This window comes from Nilaparvata lugens, chromosome X, assembly GCF_014356525.2.
Source record: "Nilaparvata lugens isolate BPH chromosome X, ASM1435652v1, whole genome shotgun sequence".
Classification (NCBI taxonomy): Eukaryota; Metazoa; Arthropoda; class Insecta; order Hemiptera; family Delphacidae; genus Nilaparvata; species Nilaparvata lugens.
The window spans coordinates 93,281,718-93,305,067 of NC_052518.1; the positions used below are offsets into that span (position 1 = coordinate 93,281,718).

At 32.7% G+C, this 23,350-nt stretch overlaps 1 protein-coding gene across 6 annotated transcripts in view; it reads right to left on the minus strand.

The window, feature by feature from the left end:
- Positions 1 to 23,350, minus strand: part of LOC111050162 (myelin regulatory factor-like protein) — a 71,688-nt gene that overhangs the window by 28,107 nt on the left and 20,231 nt on the right. For 2 of the 6 annotated variants that reach the window (XM_039442705.1, XM_039442704.1), the window contains exons 2-7: positions 18,493 to 18,691; positions 12,127 to 12,220; positions 9,484 to 9,723; positions 6,887 to 6,957; positions 3,581 to 4,080; positions 1,139 to 1,317 (exon numbers count right to left, since the gene is read on the minus strand). In XM_039442705.1, coding sequence (XP_039298639.1) covers positions 1,139 to 1,317; positions 3,581 to 4,080; positions 6,887 to 6,957; positions 9,484 to 9,723; positions 12,127 to 12,220; positions 18,493 to 18,568 — 1,160 coding nt within the window. In that variant the 5' untranslated portion in view covers positions 18,569 to 18,691. The remainder of the gene's footprint in view (positions 1 to 1,138; positions 1,318 to 3,580; positions 4,081 to 6,886; positions 6,958 to 9,483; positions 9,724 to 12,126; positions 12,221 to 18,492; positions 18,692 to 23,350) is intronic. The other 4 variants (XM_039442706.1, XM_022336433.2, XM_022336431.2 and 1 more) reach the window with 3 other exon arrangements.

The window sequence follows — 23,350 nt, forward strand, 5'->3', positions numbered from 1 at the left end:
AGAAAACATGAGTTTCACAAATAAAATAAGGCTTTACTAGATTATTCACCTGAAGAGCTGGCAATTTGAACAAACCTACTTATTTATTTCGAAGATAAGATGAATGCCCAATCATCTAATAACCAAAAAGCACAGACATTTCAAATTTTAATTACTGAATTGAGTTACAAAAACAATCAATGTGAAAAATCTTCCTTTGAAGTGCAGATTTCTTGGGGCTAGCAAATAATATGGGTACTAAGAACATTAATAAGAATTAGAAATAAATAAATTGTAATTGCCAACAACTAATGCTTATTATAAAGTCAACTTGGAATTTATTAGCAATGCAATTACAAAAATATAAATGAACAAAATGCAATAGAGATGCCAGTACAAAATAGGTTAAGGATCAATCATAGTTTTCTCAGGTATGAAAGCTTCAAATATTTCTTTCGTAAATAGAGTTTGCTAAATAATGTAAAAATACTATTCATTACACGTTACATCCTTATTTTGGCTTTGCTAGCATTTTGTGCTTGTGTGCTAGTAGAGTTTTCCCACGGATTAATTTGATTAAATTAAAAATTTCAAGTTTAAGAGAAGTTTGAATTAGATTGAAATTATGATTTTATATTCACAAAGGAAAACAATAAAAATATTATTTCTAAATAATCATAATAAATGGAAAGTTCCTGGCATAATAATCTACTTCATGATTGGACTGGAAAAGATTAAGGTTGACAAGTATTGACAATATTATTTATTTATTTAGTTATTCATAAAAATATGGAAGCATACAGAATTTCTTCCAAAAATTCCTTCCATAACAAAACAATACAGTGATTCATTATACTTAGTAAGAATAGATTAAGTAACAGAATCATTATAAAGTACAGTTAATATATTAAATCTATTAATCTAATCTAATGATTCAAAATTTTCTATCTAGAATTTAATTAATCATGTTTTATTAAAGGTATGGTCAAGATTTAACCCATTTTGTACATCAAAATATACATCTAGTCTGTTATTAAAGGCATATTAAGCTATTATTTCCATTTTGTATCAAATAAATAAATGTTTGATGAGTCTGATGCTAAATCATAAGATGATTCAGTTAAAGAAGATGAATGAATTGATATTGAAGCTGGCTTACAGAACTGGATGAAAAGCTTTTTTGCTCCGATCACTTTGAGACTGCTCAACTTTTATCGTTTGAGTGGGTGATTCCACTTTCACTCCGTAGAAATGAAGATGAAAACTGGCGATTTTTCTCAGGCCATCCTGTGTTTTTACAAACTGAGCGTCTCCTTGCAGTTGTGTGTGACATGTGATCTGTGAAAGAAATGCAGTTTTATAAAAAATAACTCTTATTTATAAAGTTAAGCTATTACGTCCGGTATTACGTTATTATCAAGTAGGTATTACACCGGCAGTAGATAGAAGACTGGCAGTTGGAATATAGTTTTGATTTTGACTAGATAATAGACTAGTCATCTGGCAGATAGTAGATAGTAGACTGCCAGTTGGAATATAGTTTTGATTTGATAATGGTATAATTGATACCAGTAAATATCATTATTAATCTATTTATTACATTACATAACAAGTAATTTCAAATCAAGTATAGTGTTTTTGTTTTGAAAAGTATATTGTAACATGGCAAAATATACAAGGAGGGCAGAAACGATTAAGCAGTTTTAAGGAGCTCAGGTAACATAAAAGTGACTCAGGTTTCATAGAGAATTTTCTCCCCATTTTCTAAATCGGTAAAGAGGCGCATTTTACATTGACTAGGGTTTAAAAATAATATTTTAATCCAATCTTACTAGATTAGAGTATGACACCAGGTCGAAACGATCGTCACTACCAATAGTAAGTCCATTTTCACTTTATAAATGTTTTTGAAATAAAACTTTTATATCATTAGTGAAAAAATCTGGATATGCATCTGAAAAATAATGTCCTGAAGATTCAATTCAATCCAATTTCTTTATTCCAATACAAAAACAATGTACAATATAGAACAGAATAATTATGGAATAATTATTTCCCCGCATGGACTGTTGATCTGTGCGCGGGGAAAGAGTACACAATCTATACAGGTAATACAAGTGCAAAAACTACAGTCAATAATTTATATTGATTCAAGCTTAACCTATAAAAAAATATGTTAAATCCTGTAATGTATAAAATACAAACTGTATCAATGACGATTCACACAGCACAAGTACCCGACTCAGAATACTTCATCTTCTGGTGAGCTATCTGAACATACTATCAGCTATCAGATATCGGTCATTAGCATCAATAGATTGTTGCAGACGATTTCTGATGTTCTTAGCTGCTCTTACACAAATGTCACGTGGCATGGCATTAATATCATTAATAGTTCGTTGTTTTGCAGTCTTTCATTAATAATTCGACGGTTTTCGCACAGTAACTTCAGAAAGTTTTGCCAACTCACTTACCTATTGAAATGAAAATGAGCTTCGTCACTACTAAGGCAAACTGCATTTGGAGGCACATGAGCAAGCACGTTTCCTCACATCGATTTTGTCGGGTTGCCCTAGTCTGCTACCTAGTATTCATGAACTATATTTTTTAAAGGATGCAACTTCAAATCGGAATTCAAAATCCTTCTCAAACTTTGGTCTGAAATCCCCAATGCGACAGAATGTGAATGTTGACGAGCAGACCGTTCTAGTGTTCACATCCTCTTCACATGTTCTGGCGTTGTAATGGATCTGCCATGACCATCATTGTCTGTTCTTAGGGTACTACCAATTCCCTCGAACTGCCAAACCCGGGATCAAATCGCAATAGAATTATGAATGGCTATGTAGCATGGAATATTGGGCTGTCATTAGGAACTCATTGTGTAGCGATCACAGATTTACATTGTTTTCGTAAAGACCGCGAAAGGTAAAACCACGTTAAACTTTGGTCCAAATGATGTCGCCTACTCAAATGTAGTTTAATAATAAACGAAAATTGGTCAAAATTTTAACTGTGGTAGGCTCATGTGACAATCGAAGCAAACTGGTTCTGCCGCACCATGTTGAACAGGTCACAATGAGAACAGAATCAGAACACAATCAAAATAGAACAGATCACAATCAGGCCACATTTCCCTAATTTGGGTATACTAACCCTTCCATCTCCCTTCATTTATTCAAATTTAATTTACGTCTAGGAAAACTCAGACAAATTTTCCATTCATGAAGACTTCCATGCATATAATACCAGGAACAGTAGAAACATTGTAGCACCACAAATAAGGCTTACTATAGCTATGTATGAGAAGCCATACTTACCAGCAGTATATATTGTATAATAAACTGCCTCAAAAAAACAGGAATCTGCCTCTAAAAAAATCCAAGTAAGTTATAAACAGTTATCTGAAAAATAATGTTTTTACTCACTTGAGGAATATCTGAATACCTAACTTGAATGTAATATAAATATGCTTCATCATGTATGATTTTATATCCAATACTTTTAAAATTATGACTTTGCTCTTGTTGTAGTTTGATGATTAATAAAATGAATCTTGAATCTTGAATTTGATATTTATTATTTATGGTAGATAACTCACCTGGAAGTGATTCTTCTTTTGACAGACAAAGGCATCATCAGCGTTGGAGAAGTTGAATCCCTTATCAGCATCGACCCTGTAATGCGGTATCAGCAGTTCTTTGAGATTCTGGTCACAGAGCGCATGCCAAGACGTCTGCTGAAAAGGTTGGAAGCGAATGCACTGGAAGCTACTAGAGTCCAGATAGATAGAGTTGCCGTCTTCCTGATAACTGAGATCGTCATCGTTGCACAGTTCAGAGCTTTCCTGTTTGACATTGATGCGCGAGGCAGCCGATGATGATGAGTTATCCTCGGAGAGTTTGCGTTTCTTGACGGTGGGAATCGGTTGTGTGCTTGTCGTGGTGCAGGTGAGACCTGCTTGGGCTGCAGCCAATGCTAGTGTGTTGACAGGCACCGGCTGCAAAGCGGTTAGCACCACATTTGAGTCGAGGCCTTTGCTGAACAGATGATTAGGAACTAGAAGATCTTGTATGCCGCCGGTTTGTGTCACTTTCTGATCTGAAAACAAGAAAAAAACGTTATTCCAAAAAAATCTTGTTCAATCAATCCTTATTGAATCAAGGTAATTAATGACATAGTTATTGACAATATTACACAAGCATTATTGAATTTATTCAACTGTTACTTTACATTTAATATTAGGTTGTGGTTGTAGGTGTAATAAGGTGTTAGGCTGAAGCTGTAATAATAGTTGAAAATTGAATTTATTCAACTATCACTTTACATTCAAATCAATAAATAGATTCGCAAGTAATAATATCAATAAGCATTGGTCCTAGTTTTCAATTTCATCATTCAATTGTCTCATTTTATTTATATTTCATCTATTTAAATCTATTGTTTTTTCTTTATTAGGTAAGATGTCTTTATTATCTGGATCATCACAAAACCTTAGTTATCGTTCTTAATCTGTAATACACTATAATTATGTAATTTTCTGAACTCACTCCCCACACCCAGACTGTGTCTTTGTGGGGAACATTTACTTTGTTTTTTTCCCAGCAGATGTTTATATTTTTGTGAATAAAGATTTATTTCATTTGATCACTTAAATCAAATGAATCTTTATTCACAAACAACTTAAATTATTTAATTAATATAGAAATAAGTAGTACTGCAACATTTACACGGGGAGCTAGTTATTTATTTATTTATATATTATTCACAATGGAGACAACGGGCTTCCCCAAATATGTCTCCTTGACAATGAAAATTGTACAGATACAAATGAAAAAAGAAAAATAATGATAAAAATAATATGAACTTATGCAATAATAACTAATACAAAAATACCACCTAATTCAAAAACGAAAAATACTAAGATTTCAAATACTTATGAAAAAAGTGAAAATAAAACAAATTGAGAATTCAAAATTCTAAAACTTAAAAAAATTAGAGAATATAACAAATAATGAACAAAAATTTTATCAATAGAATAAATAACTGAACTACGTCCCAAACCATATGCAACTATTCAATTGATCAGATCATGCTTACACAAGATTATCATATAACGCTTTCCCGAATTTATCGCGAGAAAACCAGAAGACATCTAGACGCCCAGACAAACTGTTATCAGTTCTTTGCATTCTATTAAGAGGGGAGTTGTAACTTCTAAGTGTTGTGGATCGAGGAACCGAAAAAGAAAACTCAGAGCGTCGAGTCACTGGTGAAATATATATATATATTCATTTTGGAGTGTAAATATGGTGAATCAATTTCATTATTTAAGATTCCAAAGAGGAAAATAAGCGCACTAACATCACACCTTACTTTCAAGGATGTCACATGGAATAAACTTCTCAATGACTCTGTTGGGAGGAAGTCAAATGGACAAAAAATTTGAATTTTTTGAAGTACATAAATCGTAAAAATTTATTCTGTAACCGTTCCAGAGTACTTATTCTATCCACATGGTATGGATTCCATATTTCGGATGCATACTCAAGCAGACTTCTCACCAGTGACTTATAAATAAAAATCAAGGGGGTCACATCACTAAACGGCCAACAGGTTCTAAGGATGAATCAATATGCAAGTTGAATGATAAGTCTGGAGCAAACTCAACTCCAAAGTCTTTGAAGTGCATCACCTGTTCCAATGGCCTATCGTTTATGTACTATGAATTTATCTGTGGATTTATCTGGCGATTAAAACTTAGGAATTTGCATTTGGAACATTTATTTTTAGTCCATTAACTTCACACAATGGGAAAAATTGTCAATATCACCCTGCAATGCAAGTCTATCATCCACATTCCTGATCTCCTTATACAATTTAAGATCATCTGCATACATAAGGCAGGAGGAATTTTTAATAATAGAAGGGACATCATTTATGTACAAAAGGAATAAAAGGGGCCCAAGATTGGAACCCTGAGGCACCCCTAATGCACACTCGAACAATCTAGATTTAAATTGTAACATAATGCATTATGTTATTGCTTATTAAACAATTCGAAAGACGAGTAGCCCTATTAAAACACTTATTTTCAATACTAATTTATTCTACTTTTCACCAAATTAACTAATCAACTATTTTTCTCTTATTGTATTCTCAATATAACAATGGAAAACAAATCCTTGGGGCCCACTAATTGATAGGGCCCCGAAATCTAAAAAGGACATCAAAACTTTGGCAAATGTTGGTCGAATATGTTTAAACAATAGGGCCGAAACGGCGAAACTAATGACAAAAATAATGTCTATGGGCTGTATTTTACAGCGCAGGTCTGTATTTTACTAACGAAGTGTTTTAATTTAGATGACACCGAAGTAGGAACATTTTTAGCCTGTTTGCAGAGGGAGTGATTTTTTGATCTGTGAGGATCTCTTGTATCTCTAAGTATGTTGTATACTAATTATTCTATCCTAACCTCTTAGTATCAACTAATTCTGGACTCCATCGAACGTGATCAGAGCTAAGCTCTGTGCTTGAGAGGTATGAATAAAAATATTTGATGTTGGCAAAAGTACCCCGGTATTTCTTCTATTGTTACGATAGTAACAAAGTTGATTTCAATGTTATGTTGATTAGAAAATCCAAACAGAATAATTCTACTCAAGATATTTCTTATATTGTTAAAATGGTGAAAGTTGATTTCAATTCTATATTGATTTATCATAATAATGAATTATTTTATTCATTAACATTTGAATAAATGCAATATCTCAGTAATTTCCATCTGTAGAATTCTATGTTAGTTAAAATAGCCAAATGTAATCATATCACTCAGGATTCTTACGACTAGGAATTTGAAAAATTTCCGATTGAGGTTTGTGAAGAATTTCATTAATGAACTTACGTGGAGAATGTGCACGGGGTGAGTATGGTGGCTCTGAACCGGAATCCGGGGGGCTCTCAGGTAGGTTATGTCTGCAACAAAAGCATTTGATTTAATATTTGCCATCTGTGGTGTCTGTGTATTCACAAATGACATAGCAAACAGTAAGTTTTATAGTCTGAATGAATTCATAATTCGTGTTTGAGCTATGATTTAATTTAAGGTGTGAAATTCCCTTCTATATATTTGAAAATTGGAAAAATTCAGTTTCATACATTAGAAATTTACTAACAAAATTACAAAATCTATCATCGAAACTGAATAATAATCTAATATATAATATTGGCGTTGCCAGCAAAACAAAGATTACAGTTTACAGTTACAGTTTACATAACTGTAAACATAACTCTTACAGTTTACTGTTTATGTATACAGTTTATACATTATGCATATAATATCTTTGATCTCCATACGAAGGCAACCTTATTACAATTATTGTGGAGAACAAAAGTTGTAGGAATTGAGGAAGTTTTAAGTTGTAGAAAATCAATGAAGTTTCAAGTTGTATTTCAAATATTTCTCTCTAGAGCAGAACATTTTTCGGCTCTAAAAATTCTTCCCACTTCTACCGTTGCTCACCCCCTAGGTTAGAGGACTTTAAGTATGTATATTTACCTCCTGACTATTGTCAAAAAACTCCCGAAACCAAAATTGTCGCAATTCCATGAATTCTATAATACAGTTATTTGATTGGATTGGAGGGTGAGTTTTTTGAATTTTCGCTCCTCGCATCCAGGAGCCGCTAACTGACACCTAGCGGATACTTAGAGAACTTGGTGGTCAAATCAATAAGGGTAGTTCAGGTGAAATTCCCAAATCAGCTTTAAAATGAAATTTAACATATTTAAAACCCTTTATATGCCCATCTATTAACGCAAATCGGCGATTATATGATAATAGAATGATGTGAGCAAGAAATCAATGACTGGTTGAAAGCAAGTGTTTTTTTATAACAGTTTAAACTGAGCACCCTGACCAAACTCGCGCGTGCAGTTTTCGAAGTCTGCTCCGTATATATAGGAGTTTTGGAATGAACAGCTATCGGGGGGTCCGATGGGAGCAGTCATTTCTCAGTCACGTGGCAGTCTGAGATACTCTTTAGTTTAACCCGCTGGTTTCGGGCCCCTATGACTAGCTCCCGGCTTTGACTCTCTTTTTGATTTTTATTTTGATGATAATAATAATAATAAGTGACATTAAATATAATAAAAAGTTACAAATCATTTTTTTTGTTGCTAGTTTTCAAGTATTTCTACTTCGAGTTTTATTTAATATTAGATACGGTAAAGGCAACTGATTCACAATAGATTGTGAAAGCTTAGACAAGTTTCATTTTTCGATAAATAATGACCACTTTGAACGTTTATTGAATTTAATCGTGGTTATATGACGTCATAGTATTGTTCATATTGGTTCTCTTCGCATCGTTTGATCTTTGTTTGCACGACTAACGTATGTCGCTGCGTCTATTGAAAATAGGAAAGAAGGAACCATTCAAAACTCAAAATAAGTATATACAAAAACACATGTACATGGCATCCATTTTAAATATTATTAATATTATGAGTATATAGAGTACATGTAAAATTTGTGGTTTCCAATAGTTTCCACTTTAACTAGTCACAGCGATCAACGGCAGCTCAGTCTTGTCAATCAAATCCTACCTTGAGATGACGTGATTTAATCGCCAGTTAAGTGACGTCAGTTGAATTCAATAGACGTAAGTGCAACCTTGAAAAAGTTTTATATTGTTGAACATCTGGCTAGCCTTGTGAACAGTCACCCTTCCAATGTGAGGACCGAGAATACGTAGCTTAGTATTATCTTAAGATCAAATATTTTACCACTTCCAAATCACTACATGAAATGTAATTTTATAAGAAATATTCTTAATAAATGTAAGAAACAAATTTGATGTAACAAATTTTAATTGAATTTAACAAAGGTCTATAAATACAGGTCATGACACGATCCCGTGATGCATTGCAAAATCATCGTTTTGTGGGGTCTAGTTCACAAATTTATCAGCTGGTATCATTATAGATTGAACAACATATGTGTTATTTGTAATTTTTTTCAATGGAATATTGCTTAGCTTTAAATTGTAAAATAAATTCTACCGACAGGATAATAGTATTTAGATTCCAACTAGGAACTTAATTGTTGATTTTTAGATTTAATTGGTTACTTCAAACTGTTTTTGAGGTTAGTCTCCTGTCCCAATGCCTTATGAATCATGACATGTTACAAGAATAAGAACCATTTTTAATAATAAATAGATTAATAACCTTTTATTACTGAAAATTCATTATTGAAAAATCGAAAGCCTGAATTTACATATTATCTGAACCAGAATATTGTTTTTAAAATGCATAATGCATGATTTTGTTAAGAGCAAATTGAATCAGATTGGATTTTCAAATGCACCGCTATAAAAACCCCACAAAATGGCCGCTCTATAAGGAGAACGGGTGTCTTGATCTGGTTTGTATAGACTTTGAATTTAACGAAATAAAATATGATAAACAAAAAAATAAATAGTTGATTTTATGACTCACGATTGATGAGTAGTCTGATAGACAGTAGTTGCGGTGGTCGGTTGCGGCTGCGATGTGAATTGTGTTAGGGGCACAGGGGGCAGGGACACAGTGGGCAGCGACACAGGGGGCAAGGGCACAGGAGGCAGGGGCACAGGGGGCGTGCCCTCTACTGGCGGAAGACGGCGGTTCGACGATGTTGAGGATGTCGATGAGGAGGAAGAGTCACTTTCATTGTGTGTCAGGGTGTCTTGGAAGTATCTGACAATACAAATCAAATCAAATTTTATTCTCTTTATGAAGAAACAGTTAACAAAATAATTTAAAATATAGTACATTTTCAACAATGGTAGTATAATATTCACCCTCTTCGTAGGAGACTATGCTTCACTGTATCATGAAACAACTCTTTTTGAAAAAGCAAACATATATGGGCCTCGAATTTATTAAAAAGCTCCCAACTAATTTGAAAAATTGTGATGATAGCAATGTTTTTGAGAGGGAGTTGAAGAGCTTATTGATGGTTTTGTATTTCTATACCACAACAGAGTTTGTGTGTAGAGACGGTTCCTGTGCGTGATTTTCTTCTTCTTTTTGTATTACTGTATGTGTTATAAATTCTGACAATTCCTTTACTGTGATCAGAGTCTGTAGGCAGCTATTGAAAACAAAAAAAACAAATGGGTACTCTTTATTTTACTCAATCACTGGAAAATGACATCATAAGTCGAAATATGTTGTGAGAAATACAATAAAGCTTTAAAAAGGTACTTTGATTTTTAATTTTTATGTAATGGTAATACTGTAAAATATTTTACAAACAAAAACAGTTCATCATTAGAACGAATTCATGAAAAAACTATCCAGCACACAAAATTCATTTAAACTCTTCATCACAACGTTTTAAGATTACATGTCAACCTCGATCAGGACAACCTTAACGTGTTAAGGTTGGCAACACTAATTGCTAAGAAAATTCGCGAACGAGCTGGTTCCACATTACAACATCGTTTATTAATAATTATTACGTAAGAGAATGGTTTTATTATTAGGTTGGATATCCATTCATTTCCACAATTAAACTAACGTTGAATTTAAAAACACTTTTGATAAGAACTTACTTATAGCAGTGATGATCGTTTTTACCTAGTGTGGGCCATCATAACACTGAAGTGAAGAACTGTGAATAGTTATTCACTTCAGTGTCATGATGGCCCCCCACACTAGGTCAACATGATCATCACTGCTATAAGTAAGAGCTTATTCCACATCAAGTGTTAGCTTATCCTTTTAAATTCAACGTTGGATTGCTTTTTAAAGCAACGTTGCTTTTTTAAATTCAACGTTAGATTTGTTATCTTGAAAAGAAGCTATTCTACGACAGCTGTTGGATGAAACCTTCCTTGCCAGCAAAGATTGGAAGTAATTGGTATTTTCTCTCTCATAACCTCATGCGTCAGTCTGAACAGTGCTATTCGGTGATTTTTTGGCTGCTTAGTTATCCTACAGTATTGCTTCAATATTGAACTTTCAAAATCCGTGTCTACCGTCGAGTAGAGAAAAATTGATCAAGTCATCAGATAGGTCCTTAGGGGTTCATTTCGAATGAATAATGTTGCAACCTGAAAGCTTAGCATTTGAAGGTGATAAAAGTGTATAGATTTAAAGCAATGGATCCTCAGGATTTGAACTAAATAATAACAATTGAATTCTAGTCAATGGAATCTGACTAGAAATTGTATTCTATTACCAAAAGGTTTGGCGATCTGTTAACGTTCGAGAGGTAGTCGAGTGATCAATGCAGTGATCAAGGAGCAAAAATAAAATATATCACAATTGAAAAAGTCTAGAGGAAAGAACCAGATATGGTATGATAATGTATTGATGGTATGAGGCATTATAGAAATAACGATTTGAAAGCTTAATATTGGAGAGGAACTTCCGGTAGAAATTGAAAAATCAGATACGGTATTTGTCACATTGAAAGAAAAGGAAAAATGTAATTGGTCTTATGCTCTCTCTCACTGGCGACAAGGAGAAAAAAGATGGAAATACTCAAGAAATGCAATATGCTGAAAGGTTCCAAAATATTCATAGCGGAGGACTTTCCTATCTGTCTGTTGCTGTGTGCTTTGGCCTATAACCAGGGGAAAGCTGGTAATAATAATCAATATGACAAGGAAGTAAATAGATAGAATAGAATAGAATGACTTTTTTATTTATGTTGACGTGGCGAAGTTTGGACAATATTGTCCACTCTACCACTTAACCACGTCGTTAGCAAACAATACAATACAAAATATGCAGAGATAACAAAAAAAAATTGAAGCAAGAAATGACAATAAAATGTAATAATATGAGAGATCAAAATTGGATAATAAAAGTATTTTAGAAAATAAGTGTTTTCCAATAAACTCAATCACTTCACTGCTGAAAGAAAAAGCAAAAAATAAATTAAAACAAAATAAAAGACAAGCTACTGGAGAGAATTAATACAGTAAGAATTGGAATCAAAGATGAAAGTTGAAAGATGAAGTATTGAGTCTTTTGTACGGGTTTTTTTTATTAATATTTAATATGGCATGTTCTTGATCATGTTTTGAAGAATGAATAAATGAATAGATTAATTTATTGCCTCCTTAAATTACAAATTACATAACTTACGTGTGATTATCATCATTGTCGTCATTAATGAAGTGTTCAAGCTGACTAAAATCCAAAGCTTCATTGTCAATCCCTCCAACGAAGTCACCACGACCTGTAAAACGGAGCAAATAGTTCATAAATGAATAAATCAATAGAAGAAACCAAAAATAAATAATTGGGCGTTGAAAATAGAAACTGAAACAATAATTGAAGAGACTTGAGATATTGTCAAAAAATCCATTTTATTTTAATAAAGATTATTATTTCACAGGATCATGCTTTCGTTTGAAGTCTCTTTAATTGTGGAAAAGTTCCACAACATCAATATTCACTTTACTGAAATAATACTAGAAAACTAATATATGTACACTACTCAAGAAGAAATATAAAATGCAAGGCTAAAATATTTTTTTAATTACATTTCTTCCCTGCTTCTAGGACGCTGATCAGCTAGACTTATTGATCATTGCAGTTTATGCTTCATTAAAGTTTCTAGAACACTTTAGTCCAATTGAGCTTCGAATCTTAAACTTTTCCCATAGAACAAGTTACATAAATTTCATAGTTTTCGAGTCTTTCCACTCTTAAAGGTGTGACATTTTTGAAAAAAAAAACACGTTTGCCTCCAATTTTTTTTGCTCTTATAACTTTTCAAAGATTAATATAAACAAGCAATTCTGATAAAACAATTTAAAAAACAAATTATAAACAACAAACAAATTATAACAATTTATAAAACAAGTAGTTATAAGACAGCTCATTTATATAAGTACAAGATTCATAAATGAATTGCCTTTTGATCTGGAAGCAAAAATTAATTACAAAATACTAAAAGATTGGATAACAGAAAACTATTTCTTTTCAATTGAAAGCATTATCTAATTTTTTAAAAACATATTTTAAAACATGGTATATTTTTTTCTCTATTATTGTATAAAACTAGGAAACAACCAATGTAACAAATTTATTCAAGCATAACTAACTGATTGCAACTCTCACCAGCGGGCAAGGCTTAATTCATTTTGCTGGTCTTTTATAAAGGGAAAAGCAAACCATTGAAAAGTATCTAATTATGATTATGGTATTATTTATGCTCAATTTTCATTTTATTATTTTATACTGGATTATAAAATTATGTATTTTCTTTTATTATGTTTTGAATATGTATTTATTGTATGGTAAATAAATGATTTGATTTGATCATAAGCTTAGGAGAACTCTCTTCAATTTGATGTATGATTTCACAATTTAACGCATTTCCCTACGACTGTTGCAGCAGTTTTATTGTTGAGTGTGAAATCTTCAGTTTTGCAACATTAGATCAGTGACAGAGAAATTTGGAGGGATTGTTTGTAACACAATTTTTGAATTTGCAGCCTTGTTTGACTAGTTAGGAGGTGAGAATATCATTAGTCCCCATCCCTACTTCTTGTGCTGAAGGGATGAGAGTGGTTTAACAGTTACTTTTTTCATTTTTTGCTTAGACGCTTATACTTCGAATGAATGAGTTCCACCGATATGACCAACTAGACAAAAATGAACTTTGATTCAATTTTGTCCAAGAGTGATTTACGATATTTCAAACTTGTTTCGAGACAGAACGTTTTAGAATTTTGACTTAGCAGCATCATTGGTACTAGTTAGGAGGTAAACATATCAAAAGTCCCCATCCCTAACCAATGTGCACAGGGATGAGGTCTTTTGATATGCTCACCTCATCACCAGTCGTCCAAAATAGTGTTCAAGGCATTGAACACGAATGTGTTTGTCAATTGAACTTCGAATGTCTTTGTCAATCGATCTATCGTTTCAAAACTAGATATTTCGCACTCAACTCTCAATCTGCTGTGACAATATTAGGGAAATGCATTACATTGCAAAATTAAACATCAAATTGACGAGAATTTATTATTTTATCAATTGTTGAAGAGTTATAAAGTATGGAAGTGAAAAAAAAACTTAAAGCAAAACTTTTTCAAAAATTTCACTTTAAAGATATCTCGAAGATATCTTAAATATATTTATTGTCAGATAAACTTTGAAGGAAATTTTGAGATGCGGAAAACAAAAAACTGGAAACCACCCCACCCCTTTAGCACAGGGAGTTAGTGTAGAGTACTTTGATATGTTCATCCCCTAACTATCCCAAACAGATTTTCAGAGCCAAATATTTATTCCCCTCTATACCGTTTTTGAGCATTCAATGCCTGGGCTATCTTTATAAACAAATTAGTATATGCAATAAAAAAGAGGCTTTGTACTCTGCATTAATAAGTGAGACTAAGAGATATATATAATTCGGGACTAATTGGTAAATATTAGTTGAAACCAATAAAGTGGGTAGGGTGGGTGAGGCAGTGCATATTGTGAGGGGAATTAGGCATAGGGCAGGTGAATGCACTCTCACGCAAGAGCAAGAATGTCTGTTTGGTCAATAACCAATGTTAGGTGCACTATCAAGCAGATAAAGATGTTTTCGGTTAGTCGAAAATTGCTTTTCCCTTTATAAAAGAACTGTTAAGCCCTTCTCACAGCCCTTCACGTTCTTGCTGGCTTATTTTTCCAATACCAATAAGTCATATAATATTGTCTAATTATTAATATTATATATAATATATAATAGGTCTAATACTATTTCCAATAAGTCAATGTAAATTCATACATTCAAGATTTTATACTACGTTGTTTGATTGAGAAACTTCTACTTAAAATGAAATAAAAAAATAATGAAATAAATAACGAATCGAAACAAACTATACTTCAACTGTGTAATCATATCTAATAACTGAAGACATCTACTTTCGAAATAGACTACTAGAAATATTCATATACAAGAACAGCAAGTGGAACTCTACAAGACTTCTCGAAAAATTTAATTGAGAGAATAATGCATACTTCAATCTACACTTGCATGCATACAACTAATTTTTACACTCGTATCATATTACTAATTTTTATACTTGAAGGTAAATTGATAATTTACTACTGTACAAGAACTTCATTGAATTAAAACAACAATTTGGATAAACTTTGAACAAGTGTTCCTAATACAGTCATACAGAACTATCCGAAATGTAAGCACATTTTTCTAAATAATCTTTCAGAAATATTAAACCAAAAATTGATATGTTTTTAGTTTAAGAAAGGAAGTCCTATAATAAGGATACATGAGAACTTTACTGTGAGTAAAATCACAGTATTGTATACACAGTGTTGTAAACTCAACATGAAAAAGATGGTCGGTCGAATATTTGACACAAAACAAGTTCTCCTGAGTTTCCCAGTTTTCGAATAAAACTAATAGCTATGCGCCATGTGCTTTATTTACAAACTTTTCAGGAAAAACGGCTCAAGAATCCAGCTGACATTTTTGAAATAATTGTTTTTTAGTGACTGCGATTTTAAATAACTTTAGATTTTAAATGGATGGTAATACTGCTATAACTCATATTATTCTACAGTCTAACCAAATGGTCTCATCTGTAGTCGATCAATCAAACAATGTAAGATTTGAATTTATGGTTGCGAGGCTTTTGGATCACCCGGAAGATCAGAGAGTAATATCTGGATAGAAGTAGTATGATATTAGATAAGTAATACGTAATGAGTAATAACTAAGTAGATAGTAATAAGTAATACTACTCGTATATTCAATTCATTTCAAATTTATTTCCCACAAAACATAATGCACAAATAGCCTAATATGAAATACAATATACAAAATATTTTGAAATCCCCCTACTAGACTATTCATCTATGTGTATCGATTAATTTCATCAATCATTAGTTGAAGTGTCACCAATCAAAAACTGACATGTAAAAAGCTAGTGCTGAGTGAGTTCAGTATTCTATTAAAGGTGTCCCTAATAAAGAAGACCCCACTACCACAAAACTATTCTGAAAGCAACAAAAATTATTTTCGATTAAGAGAAAGCAAGTTTCGTAGTTTTCCAGTAATTCCACATTTTGGAGATTTGATATAAAACGTTTTTTGAAAATTATTCGAGAAATAGATAAACATTGATTTACTCAAAATGATTGGTTTCCTAGAAATCTAACGAGTACGAGAATAGTAACAAATTCGTAATTTCTTTATAATTCTAAGCATATCAAATCTATTGTGTTGGAATTAATCAAAGATCAGATTTCTAGACCCAGATTTCAGATCAGTTCAGTTGATTTATGAAATACTTATGGCGGTTGCACAAAAGCCAGTTAAATTTTAATCATGATTGAATGCCACGAGAACCAATCAGAGAAGGTTATTCTTTTTAAAGAACGCTTCTCTGATTTGTTCTCGTGCAATTCAATCACGGTTAAAATTTTACAGGTTTTTGAACAACTGGGCCCATTGCAAATGCAACTCGGCATTCAACTTGAAATAGTCAAATATTATAATAATGAATCTAATTATTTACATTACCTACAAATAAAACCATGAAAACATCTGGTCAACAAACAAAAATTGATTTTGTAAAATATGTTAATCTCAATATTGCTGCTACAAACGTCAACCAATACAAATGAAAAATTGTAATCCATTAACAGTATATGAAACAATTTTTTTCTACCAAGATTGTATATTACGTGAGATTCGAAAAGTGAATACTTTTTCTAAACAACAATGTTTGTTTGAAACACTGCGGTGGTAATAAAGTCGCAATTTTCAGACGCACTTTATTTCCAAGTTTGAACATAATGTTTATTCACAACTGATGCATAGGCCTAATGATTCTTCTCAAGCCTAGTTTCCATTCTGGCAATTTACAATATCACATCAAAATGACGAGCTGTGCTAACTTGCTGAGCGAATCTTACAACTTTGTTGTCTATTGTTTCAATTTCGTCGCAAACTGTATGAAAGTGGGTGCAATAACATTATAGACGCTAACTTAGTTGTAACGTGAGACCTAAAAATATCACTGTAAAAAATATAAAAGTGATAAAAACTCACTTATTTTTGGGTATTTTTGAAAATCTACCTTGAGCATATAGTTTTTTTTGAGATGCTGGATCCAAATCTGGAAGCAGAATCTTTCTATCTTTATTTATAAGGAAGTTAGAATTTGAGCGTAAAAGAGATGAGTAATCAATTGTGAAATATGATTATGATATACAATGATATTGTGAAATGTGAAATATGATATCCGCAACAACTTGCACCGCCGCACATTGGGCTGACGCAAAGAAACAGCCGAGTTGAAATGCTGAGGACTGTTTCCATTATTACAAGTTCCCGTCATCCGATCACTATAGTCCGTACAAAATTACTTATGACTTGGGAGGGAGATGCGCAGCAAAGAAAGCAAACAGCGGTAGGGATAAAGATGCGTGATGTTGTTGTTCTGACCAGAGTTCTCTAACTTCTAGCAAGGTACCGTAGCATTCTCTAAAAAGGATACGCAATCAACTTAGATATGATCATCATCGGACTACTCTTTTCGCTAGAGGGGCTAGGAGTTTGGGTATCAGTCTTTACAATGCCTTGCCTCAACATATCAAAATTTCAGGATTCAAAAAATTTAGAGGGGAATTGAAAAAAAGAATTTAATGTTGTTTCTATTCGATACGTGAGTTTAATGAGCATTTCAACGGCAATCACTCATCCTCCAATGCTTTTATCAATTAAAAGTAGAATGACTCTACTTTAAAATTGACATGACAAGTCCTTATACCCCTTTAATAGGAGGTCACTGGATGCTTTAAATATCAAATATCTAGTGACTGTTCATGTGCTCATGCTACACATGCGAAGTTTCCTGTCTGAAAGCACTAAGACGACAGACTCTAATCGACAAATTGGCAACTGCGCTTCTGACTCTATTAATCACTGTAATTGGCTGATCTCCCTCCACTTCTCTGCGCTGCATATTCCTCCAAATCAAAATAATAATAATAATAATAATAATAATTTTAATAATAATAAAAAATAATAATAATTTTGTATCATTGAATCAATAAAATAATAATAATAATAATAATAATAAAAGTAATTTTGTACGGACTATAGTCATGTTGCAGCGCTGAATTTGTGGTAATGGAAACGAGGCTTAAATAGAGCAGTCATTCAAATAAAATGTAATTCATTCGTCTTCAATAAGCATAGCACTAATTTACAACTCTTTCCCAAAAAACTACTTTATTTGGGGCATTCTATATCATAGAGCAAAGCATTAACTAATATGTAATCTGTGCATTTACTTATTCAATACAAATGGAATAATATTAAACTACTGGAATAATATAAATGCATGAGTTTGAAGGTGCATTGCAGTGATGTGTTTTTGTCAATACTATAGCAATCTAGTCTAAAGAATGATGAGCTAATTTTTCTAACCCAACATACTACAATTTTGCAGATATGTGACTATTATTGATTGGTACCTTGCAGAGGTCGTCTGTGGTGGTCAGCTGCAGCCTCACCAGATGGCTCCTCCACCAAAGTCCACGAATATTCCATCACAACATTACCAGTGGGCCACTCAAAGCCTACCCTACCCACCACATTCAATCATCTATTATCTTTCAAGTATCGGGATCTTTTAAAAGATAGATCTTCTAATAGAAAAGATAAGTGGAGAACCTTTAAGAATTACATTTATGGAAATCAATGAGAAGTTGCATTTATTCAAATAGTAATTATTAATGAATTTATTATTAAACCACCACATTCAAACATCTATTACCTTTCAACTACGTATCGGGATCTTTTTCTAATAGAAACAACAAGTGGAGAACCTTTAAGAACTACAGATGGAAATTAATGAGAGAGGATTCATCAGAAATTGACAATGGTGACCGAAACCGGTATTTATAACTATCAATAAAATCTGTGGTTTTTGACAATTTCTAAGTCTTTTTATTTAATATTAATGAGAAGTTGCATTTATTCAAATAATAATTATTGAATGTTTATTATTAAACGAAAATCCAAATTGTAGGCTGTAAATCACCCCGAAGACTTTTGCTACTGTAAATATTGACAACAGGGTTAACTGGGCTAGATGGAAATTCGATGAGAGCTACTATCAAAAAAGTATTTGCCAGCCCGGGAACCGAACCCGGTACCTTCTAATTGCTAATCAGGTGATTTACAGCATTTAATTTTGATTTTCGTTCAATAATAATTATTCATTAATTCGCATTTGAATAAATGCAACTTACTCTCATTAATTTTCATCTGTAGACTGGCTGGCCGATATGGCTACGTGAGCTGCTATCCAGGGATTGTCAGTTTGTGTAAGGGTGAGCATACCTGACTAGCAATTAGGAGGTACCGGGTTCGATTCCCGGGCTGGCAAATAGTTTTTGGATAGTATCTCTCATAGAATTTTCATCTAGTTGTTAACCCTGTTGTCAATATTTCCAGTAGCAGAAGTCTTTGGGGTGATTTACAGCATTTAATTTGGATTTGGATTTCTGTAAGAACTCGTTTCTGTGTTTGCTGTTTGTATCACCATTTTGTTTTTGCTGACCTGCTACCTGGGGAGGGGCTTGTCTAGGCCAATTGCAGACATTCGCCTTGATAGGTCACGGCTTTCATCAATAGCGATGCTCGACTGTTAGTATAAATATTGATACTTGTAATTTTATTTCGCCAGAGATTGATAATGGAGTAACAACCGACACCGGTATCTCGATTTTTCTAGTAAATCTGTGGTTGGACAATATTATTTTCATTTAGTATTGATAACTACCACAATATCAACTTCACAACTACTCAGATATTGAAAATTCAGATCATACTCTACAAATTAATACTAAACATTCTATAAGTTATGAGTTTCTGATAATTTATTCAGAAACTTCCATAATAACATCAGGAAGTGATGTTATTATGATTGATTGGCTTCGATGAGCAGCTTTTTCAATAATTTCATCATGTTTGGAATGAGAAGGATTCATGAATATCTTTCAGATGTTACCTCACTAAAGACAGGAAAACGTGTTGACATGCAACATTATTTGAACAGAATGATTTCAATTTGAAAATTTAATTTTAAAGCTGGCACGTTTGAAAATGCCCACGCCAATAATGCAATTTGCAGGCAATTTGAAATTCCAGCCGTTTGAAAAAAAACTACAAACATTTTGTGTTTGGCCTATACCGTCAAAAGGGAGTTGCATATACAACAATGTCAATGTTTTCATACATTTTCATGAATGGAAAAATATTTTAATACATGATTTGTCAGTACCATAAGACATAAGTTGTTCAACAAATTTGATGATTTTATATCAATTGTTGAACTGTTATGGAATTCAAAAGCTGTTGATAGATTATTCTAACAAAAATCGAATCTTATTCTTTTCGAGAAATATTACTGAAATGTGGAAACAACATTTTCAAGTAATAGTGTAGACACTACGGTACTAGTAAGCTATACATATTCTCTTATATGAGGTTCACATGAATCTTACACTTTAGTGCTAGTCTTTCTCAAATTAATGACATAAATCATGAAAAAATACAGAGAACAGGAATCGATCCAGATTCGGGGAGAATAACCGATAGGTCACAATATCAACGTAGAGATTTCTTTCAATTCAACTGTAATATCCTGGTTTTTGGGAAAATTTGCTCAACTTGTACTGGAACATTTCTGTATAATAGGCTAGTATAGGACTGTGTTTGTACATGTTTATATGTAAGCATGTTTGTGGCATCAATAGTTAAGATTTGAGACTCGAATTCTTAGAGAACGGTAATAATTTGAAACACCAAAATTGAAATAAAGCTTCCTGAAATATTGAATTTATGCATCTCAAATCCCTAATTTTAATTTTCCTTCTATATTTTTTCACAATAACTATACTACAAAATTTCATATTTCTCAGCAGATAACCCCCTTCATTGAAAAGACCGCGTAGTCGAGATCTTTTATCTGTAGAACAGCTGTTTTAGACCAAATTTCGTATCTTCTACTAAACTCGGGTTTTCCTTTGTGCGTAAATGCCGTAGTCGACGACCACGACAGGGTGAGGATCTCAGATTGGGTAGATTTCAATTTGTCTAAATAACCTAAACGAGTATGTTCAATTATGTTTTAATGGGAGAGGTTGAGATAATACTTTTTTATACTTTTGAATGACAATATGTTGATATTATTAGAAATGTTTGATTCTTGAATAATAAACAAAAATAATGAAAAGTTATTTGATCAGCTGTTTTGGCACACTCAAAATTTGGACAATATGAATGTCAACAATGCTTGTTGTCGTCGACTGCGAAAGTTTACTCATAGACGAAAATGCACTTTCAAGCGTTTCCATTGTGTATTTGATAACGTACCAGACCCCAACGCAAAGAGCTTTAGTTCAATTCTCGATTGAGTGACTTATTTTTGCTTTATTAACTTTAACAATTGTATGTTCCTTGTCTATGAAAGCTGAATTATAAAAAATAACTGAATATTCCATCAGAAATAATAAAAACTGCAAAAATTTATGTAAAAATCGGGGATAACGGAAAATAGAATTGGTATTGAATTGCACCACACGGGGAAAGGAGGCAGGGGGCAACACCCTGCAGTGCGCGAAGTGCGCAGACTGTGCGAAAATAATGAAAATTATGATCATCGTAAATTACAATTAAACTTCATTCTATTGTGAAATAAGATAGATTAAGAATCAACTCCTGTCATGAGACATCCTGTCAGAGATATCCAGGAGCCGCAACAAACGTGTTGAAGGATAGTTCAGGAAATTTAGGCCATCTAGAATCTAGAGCCAGTCCTTATTCCAGTGAGGAATTCTTTTTGCATTATGGAATGCAAAGATTGACGACTTAGATTATAATTGACAAATCCTTATACCCCTTTCATAGGTGGTCAGTGGGATGAAAAAAAAATAAAAAAAATAAAATAAAAAAGTATCTTGAACATGACTTTGATTTCATCTTCAATCTGAGCTCTAACCGAGCAAAATCGATCGACAAACGACGGAGTTATGATAGTTCAAAGTCATATGTTATCAGGGAGTCAGAGGTGGTTTCTGTAATGAACAGTCAGAGTTGAAAATATTCATGGCATGTTTAAAATTTAGCATAGAATTTGCAGTAATGTTTGCTGGAGACTATTGTTCAAAATTAGATTTCAATCACAAAATCGCATCTATTGCTTTTTCAAAATAACTATTTGATTGGAATCGCAAAAATAAGAATATTCACCTGCCTCTTCCACACAACTACCGACACTTGACTAAGTGTTTCCATTGTGTATTGAATAACGCACCAGACCCCAATGCAAAGTGCCTGAGTTCAATTTGAGCAAGGCAATCGCAACTTCGCAATCAATTTGCAGAGTGTATTCGTATCATAGAGAAAACATAGTACAAGAAGATATCCCATGGTATAGGTAATTATTTATGTTCCATGTTTCAAGCCGACTTCTTGTTAACTCAAGCCGATTACTGTCTATTACTACAGTTTTTTTTGGGGTGAGAGTGTAAGAACGGCACAGTATGAGAAACTACCAGCGTCACATACATTCACGAAAAGAGCTATTAGGACTATCACATTGAAAATTGGAACATAAACTCCCTATACCATGGGATATCTTCTTGTGCTATCCTTTCTCTATGATTCCTATCTACCGGCAATTGTGTTGTGTCTGGCACATTACGTGTCTGTCAAATGTTGGGAGATGTGAATGTAATTCATTACATTACTTCGGAACGTGGAAAGTAATCAGTATAAAATATTTATTTCATTTTTGTAGTGAACCACATGTCATTCTACTTATCTGGAATAAAACACTCAACATCTATTCCACGTTCAACGACTTGAAGGGTGAGTTTTGATACATTTTACTGGAAAGTCTTTATTTGAACAATATCTAAAATCCACATGACATTTTAATCCAGGACGTTAAAGACTTATAAGTTAGACTTATATAAGTTAGTATACTACTAAGAGTGCATCCATAAATTTTACAAAAATAGAATAATTATATTGTATTAAATAATGAATGTATGTTTATATTGTATTGTAAGACAGAGTGTACAAATTGTATCAATAAATGTCTTTATGGGAATTCTAACTGCTATGCTTCCATACCAATGCTACTACTTATTTTGCACGAGCGAAATCTCGTAGTATTCTAATGTATTGTTTGATCTATCCAAACAAGTCTAGATCATTCTAGATCATAAGTCTATTCATTCTATGGATTCAAAACAGCGAAGTTTTATAATAAAATTTAATTCCATGATTCTATTAAGTAGTACAGGGGCATTTCAAGCC